This window comes from Epinephelus fuscoguttatus, linkage group LG20 (assembly GCF_011397635.1).
Source record: "Epinephelus fuscoguttatus linkage group LG20, E.fuscoguttatus.final_Chr_v1".
Classification (NCBI taxonomy): Eukaryota; Metazoa; Chordata; class Actinopteri; order Perciformes; family Serranidae; genus Epinephelus; species Epinephelus fuscoguttatus.
The window spans coordinates 32,942,631-32,960,011 of NC_064771.1; the positions used below are offsets into that span (position 1 = coordinate 32,942,631).

The following is a 17,381-nucleotide window of genomic DNA, read 5'->3' on the forward strand; positions in this document are numbered from 1 at the left end:
CCGACCTGGATGTGAAGCAACTGCAGTCACATGACACATTGTTTGGGTTAAGTCCTGGAGGATTATTAATGTGCACCTCCTCCTGTACTGCCTTAATATGCACATTCAGCACATCCAATGCATCAAAACATTGTTTTCTAGTTGGAGCCGCACCTCGTTTTCAAACTGTATGCTTTGACTAAAATGAACAATGACAGCAATATAGTCCACGATGAGCAGCGCTAAAATCAACCTGCGTAGTTGTCCCTCCATTGTGACATTAGAAAGTGTCACATTTATCTTGCAAGTGTACTCTTCTTCAACGTTTGCTTTATTTCCTGGATTTTTCCCACGTGGAAATTCTGACCAATCAAGAGCAGCTTTCTCACACAAGACATTTGATCTGGTCCGCTTGTAAATGCTGCCGTGAGAACACGAACCAACTCTAGGCAATTATACAACTTTGGAACAAAATTAGTCCCTGATTCAGACCAAAGGAGACGACTCTAGGTCTGAATGCACCCTTAGAGAGGGAGAGACCTCTGCTGGTATGTCGGTTCACGGCAAAAACCTCCTGAATAATAAACACTGAAGGAATTCTAACTGGGAAATTTTTCAGCTGGTGCAATCTGCAATCCTCACCACTAGATGTCACTATATCCCCTAAATCTGACACACTGTTCCCTTTAAGAGTTTAGTTCAACTAAACCAGTGTTGATGATTGTTAGTACAGTGGAAAAAAGGAACCAGGGAAGTTTTGTTTTATTTTGTTTCTGCTGACTTTAAGTGTGTCTTACGATGGCTGTCCCTGGTCAGACAAAAATGATCTTACTCTTTAACAAAAAGGTCTGTATCTGTAGGGATCTGAGTCTGTCAGTGGCAAAACAAGCACTTATAATGGATGTAAATCGATGGCGCAAACATGCCCCGAGTGGTTACATTGCAGCCTGTTCCTCAGCTAAAAACTAGACCGCTTTCAAAACTTGTTGTTCCCATCAGTCACTTAGACACAAAAACATGGGAGAACAGGATCCAGTTTGAAAAATACAGAAGTTAACCTGTAACGAAAAGAAAGTTGGGAAACTTCATCAGGAGCTGAATGATTCAAGTGTGCAAGATGTGTGTGTGCGCATCACGTCTGCCAGTGACAAACAGAGGTGAATGGAAAAATGGATGGATGGATGGATGGATGGATGGATGGATGGCTCTTCACTATGGTGGAACAAACTGTGAGAGGTTTCCACACAACATGTTCTGACAGTCCCACCTGCTTCCTATTAATTATATTCAACAACAAGAAATACCCAGTAGTGTTTAGGCTGTCCTCTCTTTGTGACATAGCTTAGCCTTTGTGTCATCTTCTACACAGCCCTCCCTACCTGGGCCTACCTTCCTGTGTTCAGTCCCCCCCCACACACACCCTCCTCCACTTCTCCCGCTATATCCAAAGTTTTGTACAAATGTTTTAAAGTGAATAATTCCCTTTTTATTTTATAATCGTAAATGTTATGTTTTTATAAATATTATTTATTATACAATGTATATATCTGTATGACTGAACTAAGATTATATATTTGAACAACAAAACTGTCTCCTGTTTTTTTGCTTTACAGCCAACGGTACACACACACACACACAAACACACACACACACACACACACACTAATAGTATATTAGATATCTCATCCCTAGATACAACAATCCTGTCTTTAGTTGTATCACATGTTGTACATGGACCGCTGATTCAAACATTTCATTTTTAAATTAAGCATTTAAAGAACATTTTTCTTGTTGCAAACAAATCCGATGAAAAGCCAAAACCAACTCTGACATATCATCTTCCTCCTCCGTGCCTTAGAGCGCCATTATTGTCCAAAAACTATTAAAAACACATCAGCGAGCCGCACTGTTGCACTGACTGACATGTTCCTTCATTACCATGAACACACACGCTGTAGTTTATTTTCCCTTAATCCCACATACACAGTCGTGCTGCCAAAAAGACTCATGAGAGCACTGAATGTGGATTAATCCACTGCTGAAAATAGTCCCCAACAAATGCACTATTTGATCCTGTTTGAGTGACATTTGTCACATTTGAGTTACAGTGCCCAAGTGTTTAAGGAAATGAATGAGCATACAGACAAAACTAAACTTTATATTTGTGCTGAGAGATGGACTAACATGTTGTAGGTTTTGGTCTTTTCATGAGATTCTTTTAAAGGTACACTATGCAGGATTATCCTAAAAAACAACGTTTGGACTTGAAAGTAATCCTTCAATAATCACATATGACCCACTAATAGTGCAAGGACTCTTCCCTCTGACTGTATTTTCCTCTTATTTTGCTATGTTCAGGGGGTTCCTGGGCATAGCGTGCAGGTGAGGTCAGGACTAAATAAAACGATAGCAACAACGTGCTAGACTGGAAGCAACAGGCATCCAAGAGAAAGCTACTAAAAATCGCTGAAACGGCACCAAAAATTGAAAAAAGAAAAGAATAAAAATAAAATAAAAATTGAAAACAATTTGAAAAACAAAAACAAAAAGAAAATATATAACAAAACAAAACAAAACAAAACGAAAAATGAAAATATAGCAAATGTGGTGTTGGCTTTCACTTTCGCTGGCGATACTATTTACAAACAGTAGCTGTTTTTATTTCTTTATTTTCTATTTTTAACAATAAGAAAAATATAGAATAATGCCAGCTTTTGCCTAGAAGAAAATAATAATAATAATAATAATAATAATAAAATTAAGCGTGAATATAGACTATTACTGAACAACTGGTGGTTCATTTGCACTACGCAATATTTCAGAAGACATGGTAGCTAATATGAATAATGAGATGATATACATTTTTCTCTTGACAACTTTTACGACATTAACTTGCAATATATTACATAAATAAATTGATCTTTTTTTTTTTTTTTTTTAAAAAAAAAGGTAATTAAGGAAAGCAGTGGTCACATCTTATAATCCCTCAGCTCTGGTTCATTTTTATTTAATTACACTTGTATGTAAAAACAGGACCACATGTTGTAGCCACAGAATTACCATGAGTTTACTAACACAAAGTTCCCACACATTTCTACCAATGAATTTTCAAAACTCTTCAAAACATTTTACCCCATTTCCATGACTTTACTTAAGTAGTTTAAAATGGGCGAGCCTACAGAGCGATGCAGCCATTCCTTATTGAATAAAACAGGCACTTCCCAGGTATCTGTGGTTAAGCAAACTGCTAGTGCTCGCCAACTTTAGTCACTTGTTAGACATTCTCGTTGCTAACTAGCTGCATATGACAATAGACAAAACATTAAGGCTAAACCCCTTTATGGAGGATAAAAAATGAAGATCCTACAGATGTCAGTGCAGTTTGACGTGTGTTTGGATTACAACTTCGACAAGTGAAATGTTTTGTAGACCTGAGTGTTGATCACTGTCATGTCCCTTCGGGTTTCCTCCATTCAAGTGGATATTATAGATATCTGGGTCATGATACCTGGTGATCCAATCAAAAAGTATATCTGATTAAGTCCCTAGATATCATTAAGCTATGTCAATAACCAACCTGTTAAAAGCCAAATCAAGCTAATGTTAGCTGTCCATCAGTATAAACTGTCACAAGCAGTTCTGTGCCTCAAATCTCAATCAACAACAGCTTTTCAGCATTTTCCTGTCTCTTTCCTGATGTGACAGCGTGTTCCTGTCCTCCACAAGGGGGCGTGGCCTTGGCGATGATGCAATGCTGGTCAGGTCTATGAATATCACAAGATACTTGTGACATTTCAAAGCTCACGTGACCCAGCACTAAATTTTCAATTAGTAACACAAGGAACGTATTTTGCAAAACGTTAAAAATGTTTTGGAATTTCTATGAACACATTTTAAACAAAGGCTAAAACCAAAATTATCACCTTGCAGCTGTATGCTTCAGCGTACCGGTCAAGTTTCTCTTACAGTTTACATCCACATCTGTACAAACATGGATGCTTCACACACAGAAGATCTATACAATCAGCAGTGTCAAGGTGGACACCAAAGATTAGTGTCACCAATTCAGTATCTGATCAAATGTCTCCCCTTCTGTTCCTGAGTTATGATGTTAAGTAAAGGCCAGAAAAGTGTTTTATGCAGAACATTATGATGTCACAGTGAAGCTGACCTTTGACCTTTTGGATATAAATGTCATCACCTTATCATCATATTAGACATTTGTGTGAAATTAACTCATAATTACGTATAAATTCTTGAGTTATGGCCAAAAGCATGTTTTGTGAGGTTACAGTGACCTTTGGCCGCCAAAATCAAATCAATTCATCGTTGAGTCCAAGTGGACGTTTGTGCCAAAATTTGAAGAAATTGATTCAAGGCATTCTTGAGAAATCAGGTCCAGGAGAATGGGATGGTCGGATGGACAACCTGAAAACATAACACCTCCAACCACAGCTATTTCTGACACAGAGGCATAACAATGTGTATCCAAAACTTTTCCAAAACATTCTGTTAATTTCAAACCATTTCCAGGTCTGGAAAACAGTTTTTCTAATTTCCTTACTTTTACAGGAATGCCATGACTATGCTAATACCTGAAAAAAATAGTGTTTTGCTTCTTTGATTCCACAACTCTCAGGGACTGGATCAAGAAACTGGCAGCCAGTGGATGACTTTCACTGCAGCCCACACAGACGGGCTGCAGTAGCTACTTGGTAAACGGTTTAATGTGTTTACTTGTCGAGCTGTGCAGCGATTGCACAACATAGATGCTGTGGAGGTTAACCGCGAATGTCTGAGTCGGTTCATCTCATTATGAGATGTCAAATTTCTCATAATTACGAGATAATTACACTAGATCATAATTATAAAGACAAGTTCTCAGATTTCAACATGCCATAATTATGAGGAGATAATGAAAACAACTGGTGGTAGAAAGTTTTTTTTTCTTGTGTGTCTAAAGGTTTTGTTTGTGGTAAACTGAGAGACATTTTGGAGCTAACCGTTGGAACTAAATCAACAGATAAACAGCTAAAATTCCTCTGTGGACGCTCTACTGTACACACTAAGTTTTGTATATAAACACATATTTAAAGCAGGTGTGAGGTAATTTCATTTATAACATTTGGTGATCATCATTTCATCGTTCATTTCAAATACTACAGTTTCTTGTTAGTAACAGTAATATAATTAATTTATTCATGAAATAAAAAAGGTCAGACACAAGCCAGTACATGACATGATTAAGAACAAAGTGAGATTTTTTAGGTCCTGGAATGATCCGATTACAAACCTCTGCATACAAATACAGCCTATATAAACAAACAGTGTTCTGATTAGTGTTCGTGCATGCAAAATCTTTTACCTCTTACATATAAAATCCCAAAGGAGTGCTGGGGGCATCACATGGAGTTTACAGCACTAGTCTTCTGCAGATGCAATATACACAGATACCACAAACACTGCTTATTTCTCTTATTTTACATGTTCACATAGTGCTGAAGAGGAGGAAGGAGGTTGCCTTGTTGGTTGCTGCTGCTGCAGAGAGCTGCAGTGCAGAGAGAAGCGCACAGAGCTTCAGGGACGGGAGGGAAGGATGCAGAGAGAAATGGAAACTATCTCTCGCTTGCTTCCTCCTGCCAGCCTCTTTCAGGCTTCCGTTCCTCAGCAACTGCGTGATCAGAGACAAATAAAAGTGAGAAGAGACAGGCAGGCAAAGGAGACACGCTGCCACAAGAGAGCACCTGTCTAGTCGACCTATTTTTAGGCACGCCATGCGTGCGCTAACTATACCATAAGTCTCTGAGGCTGTGATGAGAAGCAAAGCTCTCTGGCTGCAAGTTGAAAAGTTGTTCAAGTTTTTTGTTGTTCATCACCCTGGGCAGCCGGTCCTCGTGGGGTGCTCCTCACAAAGCAGGATTAGCAAGTTAGCCGGATAACTTTAAGAAGAGAAATATCTTCTGGAACTTTGCCATTATCAACATACGGATATAGGACAATCATTTCACAGTTATCTGGAGAACTTTCTGATCCTGTTGAGTGAAATTCTCCCGACACTGCTGCAGAGTATTGTTGTATGTAATTACGGTGACCACATGGGACTGTGATGAAAATATAAAGTCGCTGTGGACGTCCATACACTTAGAACCTGCAGTCAGGGAGTCTATAGGTATCCGACACTTATATTTAATGCTTTTTAAATCCTTTCAAGATAATTTTCAACCAAATATAAGACTGACTTATACAAATCATCTTTTTAAAATTAAGTGTCATCAGTAAGTATAAAGGTAAGTATATGTGGTATGATTTATGCAGAGATATGATTATTAACACACCTTTTTCCAGCAGGTAAGTGCATGTATGAAGTCAGAAGATAGATAATAATAATATAATAATAATACGCAATAATGACGTGGTTAAAGGAATAGTTCAACATTTAGGGATATATTTATTTTCTTGCCAAGAGATAGCAGCTGGTTATCTTAGCTTAGCATAAAGACTGGAAACAGGAGGCGACAGCTAGCCCATCTCAGTCTGAGGGCTGTAAAATCTGCCTACCAGCTCAGTGATTGACGTGTTATGTCACGTTTGTTTACTGCGTACAGAATTCGAAGTGTATGAACATTGTTTTCAAAAAGTTGTGGTTTTACTGGAGGTTCAACCCAATGTTGGGACTGCACGTTTCTGTAAACCACAGATGCGTTACATTTGAGCGTTATTATGTTGCCGACATGTTGAAATTGCTGTGGTTAACGTGTGGTTACGTTAGACACAATAACCATTTGGTTATGTTTAGGAAAAATCCTGTTTTGACTTAAAATACCCAGTCTGAGGGCACAATCCCAGCAGGCAGAGTAGCAATGTCTCAGTCAAAAACAATCACTTTTCATGCCTAGAAAGCTTCTTGAAACACACCAATGACTCACTAAATCACAACCAGTTTTATTGTTGGTTTGTCTCGTATCTGCTGCTTGGCAGCCAGCAGGCATCTCGCCTGGGTGACACGCCATCCACCATCCCCTCCATGTCCTGATGACAAAGTCAGCTACTGTTCTACATCACTTTAAAAACTTTGACATGATACGTATGAAGTCTGCAAATGAAACGTATTCATGGTCTGCAGAAACATACAATTCCAACATCTTCTTCTTTTTTTGTATGCTGGGCTGTTTGTGCTCTAAGCTAAGCTAAGCTAACCAGCTGCTGACTCTAAATATGTATCTACCGTACAGACATGTCAGTGGTTTGATCTTCTCATCTGACACTAGGCAAGAAAGCAAATAAGAGTCTCTCAAAATGTGCGTCTATTTCTTAAACACATTATGGTGATTCAAATGTGTGTATTTTGATGTAGAAAAAACAACAAACAAACAAACAAAAACCCATAAAATCATGTAATCTTCAAAACAAAAATATATATTGATGAGTGTGTGGAAAAAAAAAACACCAGAAAATGTGGATTTTGATTTACAGTTTTCTAAAAATTATTTCTAAGAGGATTTGTCGCCCAATTACCCTTCATTTCTCTTTGGTCGGACTTCTGCTTGACACAACTTGCACATAAGTGATTGTAAGTTGAGGGCACACATCACTGAACTGAACACACAGTTTACAGTTCTCTACATCGGCTCCCTTCACCCTGGACAGGAAATGGTGAGCACTAAATGTGAACATGTAGATTGGTGCAGGCCCTGCAGTCTTACCATTGAAGGATGCCTCTTTTTCACTATGTGGCTCCACTGAGTCTAGATTGCCACAAACTTATCAGAACCCAGTCTGCAGGGGAAAAACACACAAGACAAAATGTCTATTATCAATCACACTTCATACAATGATAAAAATGTAAACATTAAGTGCTTCTGACTAGTTTTTCCCCCTTTCTCTGCTACATCTGTAAATGAAGAGCGGTAGAAGTGACAGATGTGTGCGCAGTGTGAGTGTTCAGTGTCAGTGACGATCCCGTTTGGCTCCAAAGAGTCAGGGTTAAAAACAGGAAAAGAATACTTACGCTCCTTCATCCTTCAGTAGACTCAGGAACTTGCTAACTCTGTAGCCAGAATCCATCTAAAACACAGACAGATGACTCGTTAGTGCATATATGCATACAATATATTAAACATACAGTCACTAACAGGTCTGAATTTCTTTCTCAACATGCATCTGTTTCATTTAAAATTCAGAGGCAAGGTGTTAGAACATCAGGGGCCAGATGTGTAAACGATCCCTACGCACAAAAACATGCGTACGCCTCCCCCCCCCCCCCCGCACTGATCATCTCTTTGATGTTTGATGACAACAACTGAGATTTTACCGCAATGATGGTTTGCAGAAACATGATGAATTAGTAGTATGAACACTGGAAGGTGCGCCTTGTCAAAATAAACCAAAACCTACATGACTGGACCATGTGGGAGCTTAATTTGAAAGGACAGACACAGGAAGTGTCCACGCTCAGCAGTCAGACAGGAGTCAGGTTACAAACCAATCATAGCCGACAGATATCTTTCCCTTCTTCTGTAAATATTCAGTCTGATAAATAAAGTTGGTCATGTTAGTGCAGGGCTACCCAGAGCTTTTCATCTGTCCCACGAACGATAGGCCTACACACTTATAAACAGTGCCTGGAAGAAGATCAGCTCTGTACTCAGGATTTCAGGTAAACAGGCGATGATTCAGTGCTTGTTGAGTTTGCTTAGCAACCTCAGACACAACCTGCCACAGCACTCTTGAAAGGTATAAGAGTGGCTCTCGGCACTCGACCCTACTGCCCCTAAGGCTCCGAGATAACACTATCTTGTGCTTTCTGCTTAGATTTGGTGAATTTAAAGCTCACAGCAACTTGATACAATACAGTTTCTGGCTTGTGTTCAATACCTAGTGTCAATACCTTACTGATCCGTTGTTAGCATACTTAGCTTCTTTACTATATTTCGTGAATATCTCTGTCACACTGAACGCCCTGCTGAACCTTGTCGAAAATCTCAAACTCATGATCAAACTCAAGGCACGAAGAGTCAAACATTTGTAATGAACAGCCAAATCTGATTCAACTGGCATAACTCTAGCGTAATGAAGTCAGGTACAGCCCAAACTGTGTGACTTGCGAATCCAAACTCACCCTTTATAACATCAAATTCACACAACAGCACAAATAAAAAACGTATCAAAGTTGACCAGCAGCTCCCATGTTCAGAGAGGTAAAATTACTGTTTTTGTCAATGGAATCTGGCTTTGAAGAAAACATAGATAAGTTTCACCTCCTGCTCAGTTCCCTGTTGGAGAGATCTGTCTGTTTGTAAAATGCTGATCATATGACTAGATAAATGGAACTTGGAACTCAGCTGCAATGATCTACGGTGCAATGACATGGCACCACAAAATACCATCTGTCTCTGTCAACACAGTGCTTGAACATCGTTCAAAATCCAGTCGTCACCAAGTTTGAGAGAGATTCTGAATCAGTAACAGACTGGCCTCCATATTGCTTTCTACTGTTTACTAACCTGTTTTCAGGGTGTCTATGATGTCGAATGTGACACACCACAGCTCAGGCTGTGGTAAGCGAGTTGACCTCCCATTTTTATGGGTTTTCGCTCAGTAAAAAACCCACACACAAGCGCTAAATTCGATGTAACTGATGGAGAAAGCAGATCATCAGCAGCTCCCATGTTCAGCGAAGTAAAATTATTGCTTTTATAAATGGAGTTGAAGAGAGTGTGGATTAGTTTTACATTTCATTCAGTCCCCGTCAGAAAGGACTGTCCTCTTGGGAAGACCTGAGCATGAGACTGGATAAATGAGACTTGCATGAGTTGTGTGAGAGTTTGCTAACAGATGTTGTGATATAGTTTTACTGTTGTTAAACATGGACCCCTGCGACCCCTCATTTTTGGATTGTTTGTCCACTGTGGAGGCTTGTGAGAAAAACGTTCTCCATACATAGTCATCATGACATGGAGAAAGTTATTGATACCCAAATGGTCATTTTGGGGGTGAAGTATTTCTTTAAGGGTGTTTCTACATCCATTGATGGCTCACTAAGGGAGTGAAATTGAGGCTGGAGCATGTGCAGCGAGCTCCACAATGATTGAGATTTATAAAACAGAATCAGGTGTACGTCTGTCTTTATAAATCTGATGAAAAGAATGTGTATGCATATTTCTATCTTTGTGCATACACACAGTTTTAGTCATGAATCTACGCAGAGTTTTATGCATCTGGCCCCAGAGTAATTTGATATAGTGGCAGGTCCTGGAGTTCACGCTTCAGTTTGTGCACACAGGATTGTGGAGAAGGGGAGGGAGAGAGGAAGTAAAATTAATGGCAACCTATGCAATAACTTACAGTATGCCTGGAATTGCCTGTAGCTACTAGAGTTAAGACATGAGAGCAGTCAGAGAGGTTGGAATGAGAGGGGAAAAAGATAAAGAGAAGACCGAAGACGAGCTATGAATGTGTATGTAGCTGCGTGGCTGTTTGCAGCATGTCTCGGCAAACACAGATTCATACTTCTTCAGGCTCAGAGTGAGGTGTGGGGGTGCAGGGTGCAGAACATGGCTGCATTTGTGCATACCACAGCAATTACACAGCATCCAGCCTCACCAAACAGGCGGTACACATCATCAACATACCACAGACACACAGTCAGGGGGAGAAATTAACACCAGCCAGCAGTCAGATTTAGGTCAATTTCTGCTGCTGCTGCCACAAGTCTGCTACCTGTTCTCGTAAACATACATTATGTTACTCAGAGGCCACTGGAGCTGATCTTTGAGATGAAGTCGCCACTATGGAGCGCAAATTCCTGTCTCAGCAGCATTAAAGAATAAAAATGCTGTGAAACAAAGCATTTTTGGATCACACAGTTCCAACACTGCAGTTGGAACCTACTGTAACTGTTCGGGTTTCAACGTCCACGCCTGAGTAAAGATTGAACTGAAGAATGTCTTTTGGATCTTAGTTCGTATCCAACAAGTTCATCTTTAAAGACAACTCCAGTTATGTAGAATTACACTTCCATGAAACCAATCAGACACAGAATCTGTGCAGCAGAGGCTGAGACATCCTGACGTTAAGTCCCTGATATAACACAATTTTGAACTCCTTCTCACCTATATCTATAGATGACCTCTCAAATTTGGTGTCAAAAATCAAGCCATCATCCACCCCTTTCAACATTCTATCTCAATCTCTGTTTCTTAAAGTCTTTAATTCCATTTGGCCCATCTATCGTATCCATGATCAATCTCTGCCGGTCAACTGGCTCAGTTCCTTCCCAACTGAAACATGCTGTTGTGCAGCCATTGCTGAAAAAACCAAATCTTGACTCTTCACTCCTAAAAAACTACAGGCCTATCTCCAAGCTACCTCTTCTCTCCAAACTCCTGGAAAAAACTGTTGCTGGGCAGCTCTCTTCACTGATAGATTCACATATGTTGTATGACACCTTTCAGTCCGGTTTTCGGAAGCTGCACTCCACTGAAACGGCCTTGGTTAAAGTTACTAATGATATCCTGATGGTGGCGGATGATGGGAAATGCTCTCTCCTCGTTGTACTAGATCTCAGTTCAGCTTTTGATACAGTTGATCACAAGATCCTCTTGAGCAGGTTGTACCATTATGGTATTCTGGGTCTGCATTAGACTTTTTAAAAACATATCTGACTGATAGGAGTTTTTCTGTGTCTGTGGGTCAGTTCATGTCTGTCCTGGCACCTTTGTCATGTCGTGTCCCGCAGGGTTCTGTCCTTGGTCCTATGTTATTTGCCCTCTATATGTTGCCTCCAGGTCGCATTATTGACAGATTCGAAGGCATTTCCTATCATTTCTATGCAGATGACATTCAACTGTACTGTTCATTTTTACCTGAAGAGGTTCACAAACTATCTAGTTTACTTGATTGTCTGGAGGCCATAAAAATCTGGATGTCGGACAACTTCCTCCAACTTAATAATGAAAAGACAGAAACCCTAATTGTTGCCCCAGACATTGTAATCTCAAACGTGAAGTCTTGTATCGGGTCTTTAACCAATTGTGTCCAATGCAAACTTCGTAATTTAGGTGTCATATTCGACCAAGCCCTATCATTTGATAATCACGTCAGCCTACTCACCCGATCTTGTTTCTCACAACTTAGGAACATTGCCAAATTAAGGTCAGTTGTGTCCAAAGCTGAATTGGAAATGATCATTCATGCTTTTATTAGCTCTCGCTTAGACTATGCCAATGCACTTTTTACCTGTTTGAATAAATCCTCTCTGGCCCATCTCCAAACTATCCAAAATGCTGCTGCTCGGCTTTTAACCTGTAGCAATAAGAGGGCTCATATCACTCCAATCCTGTCCTCCTTGCACTGGCTTCCAGTAGAATTCCGAATCAACTTTAAAGTATTGCTCTTGACTTTTAAAGCCCTACATGGTCTAGCCCCTGCATACATCACAGACCTCCTTCAACCTCACACTCCTTGTCGCACTCTAAAATCCTGGGATCAGCTCCTACTGTCAGTTCCACGTGCTCGTTTCGTCACTCGTGGAGACCGAGCTTTCCAAGCGGTTGCTCCCAAACTTTGGAATGCCCTCCCCTTTTCGTTGTGATCCGCAGCGACATGTGACACTTTTAAAAAACAACTGAAAACACTGCTCTTTAGCCAGGCCTTTGGTTAACTAACTCCTTTTATCCCATCAATCTCTTACTATTTTTCTTTTATCTAATGTTTTATTTACATTTTGCACTTTGCAGACACCTTGTCTTTTGCCTTGCTTTGTTTTTAATGCTTTGTTTTGTGCTTTGTTTTTAATGTTGTGTTATATTGTTGTACTTGCTTTGTCTACTGGAAAGCACTTTGTGATCTAGTATCTGTGAAAGGTGCTATATAAATAAACTTTACTTACTTACTTACTTACTGATATAAGACTTTGTAGATAACATAATTTTACTCCGCTGCATCTTGAGATCAGCCGTAGATACACTTCATACACTCGTTGCCGTTAAAATGGGATTTTAAAAAAAGTGCTCATGCATATTATTGCACCAAAGAAAAATAACTGTAATGTGCTTTAGTGGGTTCATTTAAGTTCAGTATGGAAATGACTTTGAGACAGACGTTTTATGACTCTTGTGGTGCGTGTTCTGACGGACCTGCAGCGTTTTTTGGAGGGCAACAGTTCCAACAATAACAGTTGTTGGTGTTAATGTTAACTACAGTCATTCTGCTTTTCTCTGCTGCTCACCGAGAAAAGAAAAGCTGTCGTTGTCTTGTTATGGACCTGTTACATTTATCTTCTAATGAAAACTTTAACTTGCATGCCCTCAATGTCAATTTTCCCCCCACGGAATCAAAAATGGTATTGAATATTGCTATTTTTCAAAGTCAAAAATTCCAGCGTCATGACACACAACGCTGCACCCAGCCAAGACAGAGTTCCACACATAGCTCCCCACTGATACACACCTTGTTGTTTTTACACTAAGCTAACATGCTTCTAGCTCTTACTTCATATTTACTGTACAGACATGAGAGTGGCAGGGATCTTTTCATCTAACGATCAGCAAGAAAGCAAACATGTTTCTCCCAAAATGTTGATCTGGTCTGGACATCACTTTTCTTGTACTGATTTCAGACGCCTTCCTAAAATATTCAACCCTTTGAATGCTGAGCAAAGTGGTACGATTTGGGAAATGAGAAACTTTTTTTTTGACTAATTTTTTTTCTTTTTAATTTTGTCTTTTTACTAATTTCTTGGTTCCTTTCTTCTTTCGTTGCTCACTGCCTACTTCCCATGTTCCTAAAAGGAGTCGAGCCAATTTGCTCAGGTTTCAAAGGGTTAAGGCAATTTGTTGGGCAAAATTTTAAGTGTAAAAACAAACTTTCAACTTTTATGATGCAAAAAACGCAACACAACAACATCAAATGGTGGAATCTGCATCACAAAATTATATTAATATTTTCTAACTTGTCTTGGGGCTAGAGTTCCTACACTATCAAGCTTCTAGCGCCATCTACTTTGCAGTGTACAATTTGCATTTTTCCCGAATTTTAGTTCATTTTTAGGAACTCTTGTATGTATCTTACATCTGTTGTTACTCTATTAGGCACTGCTATTTGCTTTTTGCCTCTTTAACACTTTATATCTTGTATATTTTCAATATTTTGTCTGATACTTAATACTCTAATGTTTTAAAAATGAGGCCCAGTGTGTGACCCTGACCTGGGGAACCAACTGGTTGCTACTGTTTTTTGAACATTAGTTGTTGGTAGTGTAAAGCCACGCTTAGACCAAAGATTTGTGTCGAGATAAACTCATTCTAGAACGTTGCAGAGAAAATGCAGCGGTGTGAACTGGCCGGTCTGATGGTGTCACCTGCAACTCAGCTGGTCAAATCACCGGCGGCTGGTTTTAGAACATAAAGCACATCACCTGTTTCTGCAGCCAACTGGCTCGTAATGAAGTCACTAGTCAAGTCAGAATTACTGCAGATGGCGTGATCGCTTGCTGCTGCAGGTGCTCCGTCCCCGCCAAGCCCTATGTGAGTCACCGCTGCTGCTCGCTCACCGTCTCATCTAGTTGCAATGGTGTGAACCGGCAGGTTTTTAGAAAGTTGCAGAACGGCACATTGCAGTAGTTGCCTCTTTCACCTCATCTCGTCGCAAATCTTTGGCCTCAACTGGGCTTAATTTGTGTTACTGTAACTTGAAGCATTCTCTGGCACAAGAATTTCCTTCGGGATGGATAAAGTTGTATTAAATTGAATTAAATTGAACTGGATTAACTGTCTGTGACATGTAAAACTCCCTCTTTAAACCTGACTAAGTCTGAAAATTAGAATCATACTGTTCTAAATATAAATTAGCACCAAGTGAATCTTTACACCTGAATCAAACCCATGAAGTTCACTCCTAATCTGACAGAAACACATGAAGCCTGGTGCTTGCAGAGTACAAAGATTCTTCATTTACAGAGCTCACCCAGAGACAGTGCTGCATTAAGTTCCCATCTCTGAAGCAAACATGTTCCTACACCGACACAGAGCAGAATCCCACCAGGATTCTCTCTCCTTCTGCACTGTTCTGTCTTGTTATTTAACAGGTGAGAATGAGCACAATGTTCGCCACACGCTCGCCGAGTCAGTGAGTGTTTGGTGTATGATGCAACATTGCCCTTTTAATGAGCTGCATTGTCTGTGTGGCTGAAGCTAAACAAATGGAGTTGTATTTCAAGCAAAAGATACAATTAACTTTAAAGTCCCGAGACCACTGCGTCTCAGGGAGTGATGTATGACTGATCTTGACCAATCAAATTGATTACCCTGGTGTTCTGACAGGGTCAGGGCCCCCACGAGGCTTTGCAAGTAATAATTTGGGTACACGGCAGAAAGAAATAAGTACACCAATGTCAACAGGGACTCTTAAAAAAGCAGGAAAACATAACCCCCATGCCAAACCACAAAACCCCTAAAGGCAATTTTAAAAAGGTGAGGAGACTCTCTACCGGCTGTACGCATCTACATACACACAACTGATGTGTTGAAAGGAAGCCAAGAGTCTGCTGTGAGTTGGTGGTCTGTGTTTTCCTTTTTGCTTCCACAGTTGGACGGGTTTAATGTACATGTTTTTTTTAACCTGCCGCATGTGTTGGATGACTGATCTGTATTGATTCTGCTCTAAATTGTAGGTACACCGAAACCACGAGGTGTGTATGATTGTTCTTATGAGTAGCTTCCCTCTGATTCAGAACATGTGAACGTAACTTGGAAAGCTGCGCGGAGAACATGGTTTCATAACTATGAATGTACTGGATCTCAACCATTTGCAGAATGGTTTGTGAACTAGAAGTGCACTGGATCCTTCTGCTCAACAAATCATCAGGAAAGCCACACAGTTTTTCATTCCAGCTAATAGATGACAGTTTTTTGTGACGGAGACAGATTCTGTTGACTGTTGAGAATGCCGGCCAGATGTCGAGGATGAGGAGGGACAGGCTGCTTGAGCTCCGACCGCACTATTACAAAAACAATAATAGGGATGCCGGGCCAACTTCAAATTTGTCTTTCAAAATAAAGAACAAAAAAGACAAGGCTGCCTTGCTCTCACCTTCACCCAAGAGTACTTGACCCTTCTACCATCTAACAGCACCAGTGCACAAGGAGCTACATCAGCATTTGATTTACCAAGAACAGCTTAAAAATGTGAATATTTTGTATGTGACAAAGAAATGAGACCTATCTGCTCAGGACTAGTATTGGGACGCCTAGTAATGTACAACAATTGCAGAGGTTGTCTGTGATCTTAATCCCCTTCCAATCTGCCATATCTGTAATTTGTCAGTTACAAAATTCCACCAGTGGCTCCAGGAAAACTGTCCCATTGTTGTCAATACTGTTAAACACCTACATCTTCCAGAACAGATTGCCAATTTCCCAACTGTGGGACGAATAAAGGATTATCTTAGATGACCTATTCCATATGATTCCAAAAAGAAGAAGCAGAAAAACGGTGGAGATATTCTACTTTAAATTAGGAACATTTGCCTAGACTTTTTAAACATCCCGTGACCTAATATATGTCTTTTCTTTCTTTACTCCCTGTTCTTTCTTTTTGTTTTGTTTCTGTGCTTACTGGCCTTATAATGTAAGGATGCAATAATTTTCTGCCTCTTGCCTGGTCGTGAATTATGGAGGCTCTGTTGGCAAATATAAAGTAAATTTTGACAGCATTTTGGGTGCAAAATCAGGAGGCTCATCTCACTACAGATCATGGAAACTCAATTAGCAGAAAGAGCAAACTAAAATCCACCAGAAGAGCAGATCTCTTGATGATGGCAGTGTTGACATGTGACAATGTGTGACAGAATCAGTTCTATTTGTTAATCTTTTTCAAACATTTTCAAATCCCATTTTTTCATTCATACATTCACGTAGAAACCCAATTCAAACTTTAAAATGTTCCCCATCTTTCGTACATTCTGGCTTGTATTCGACTTTACAATCCTGTTCAAACTTTTGGAAATATTTAGACTTGCATGGTAAAAATGTCCTTCTGAGGTTTTGACATTGGTTTGTCTTAGACGGAATGTTCAGAGTTGGAGGCAGGTACTTGACTGTCCGCGTGTAGAGGATCGTGTCCCGCCCATTTTTCACTCTACATACATACATTTTGGTCAAGATGGAGTAAAATTTGTGCGCTTTTGAATAATGTAGCTGTGGAAGCAAAACAACGTACACATTTAGCATAGTCAGCTTAAAAGTGAAAGAAACTCCACTAACCTACCAGCATTGCAGTGTAGCGTCAGCTTTTGAACATGCAGCATTCACACCTGCAGTTTCTCCAGAAACTGCATTCTCTCGTTAACTAACCACTCTGGTTTTAGCTTCTCTCATCAGTTAACCACCAGCGCATGCTGTCAC

The 17,381-nt window shown here is 40.0% G+C and overlaps 1 protein-coding gene across 1 annotated transcript in view; it reads right to left on the reverse strand.

Annotated features, from left to right (window-relative positions):
* Positions 1-2,953: 2,953 nt before the first annotated feature.
* LOC125881329 (vesicle-fusing ATPase-like) overlaps positions 2,954-17,381 on the reverse strand; it is a 48,071-nt gene continuing 33,643 nt past the window's right edge. Inside the window, exons 20-22 of the mRNA XM_049564440.1 lie at positions 7,988-8,043; positions 7,683-7,755; positions 2,954-5,650 (exon numbers count right to left, since the gene is read on the reverse strand). Of these exons, the coding sequence (XP_049420397.1) occupies positions 7,725-7,755; positions 7,988-8,043 (87 nt within the window). The 3' untranslated portion in view covers positions 2,954-5,650; positions 7,683-7,724. The remainder of the gene's footprint in view (positions 5,651-7,682; positions 7,756-7,987; positions 8,044-17,381) is intronic.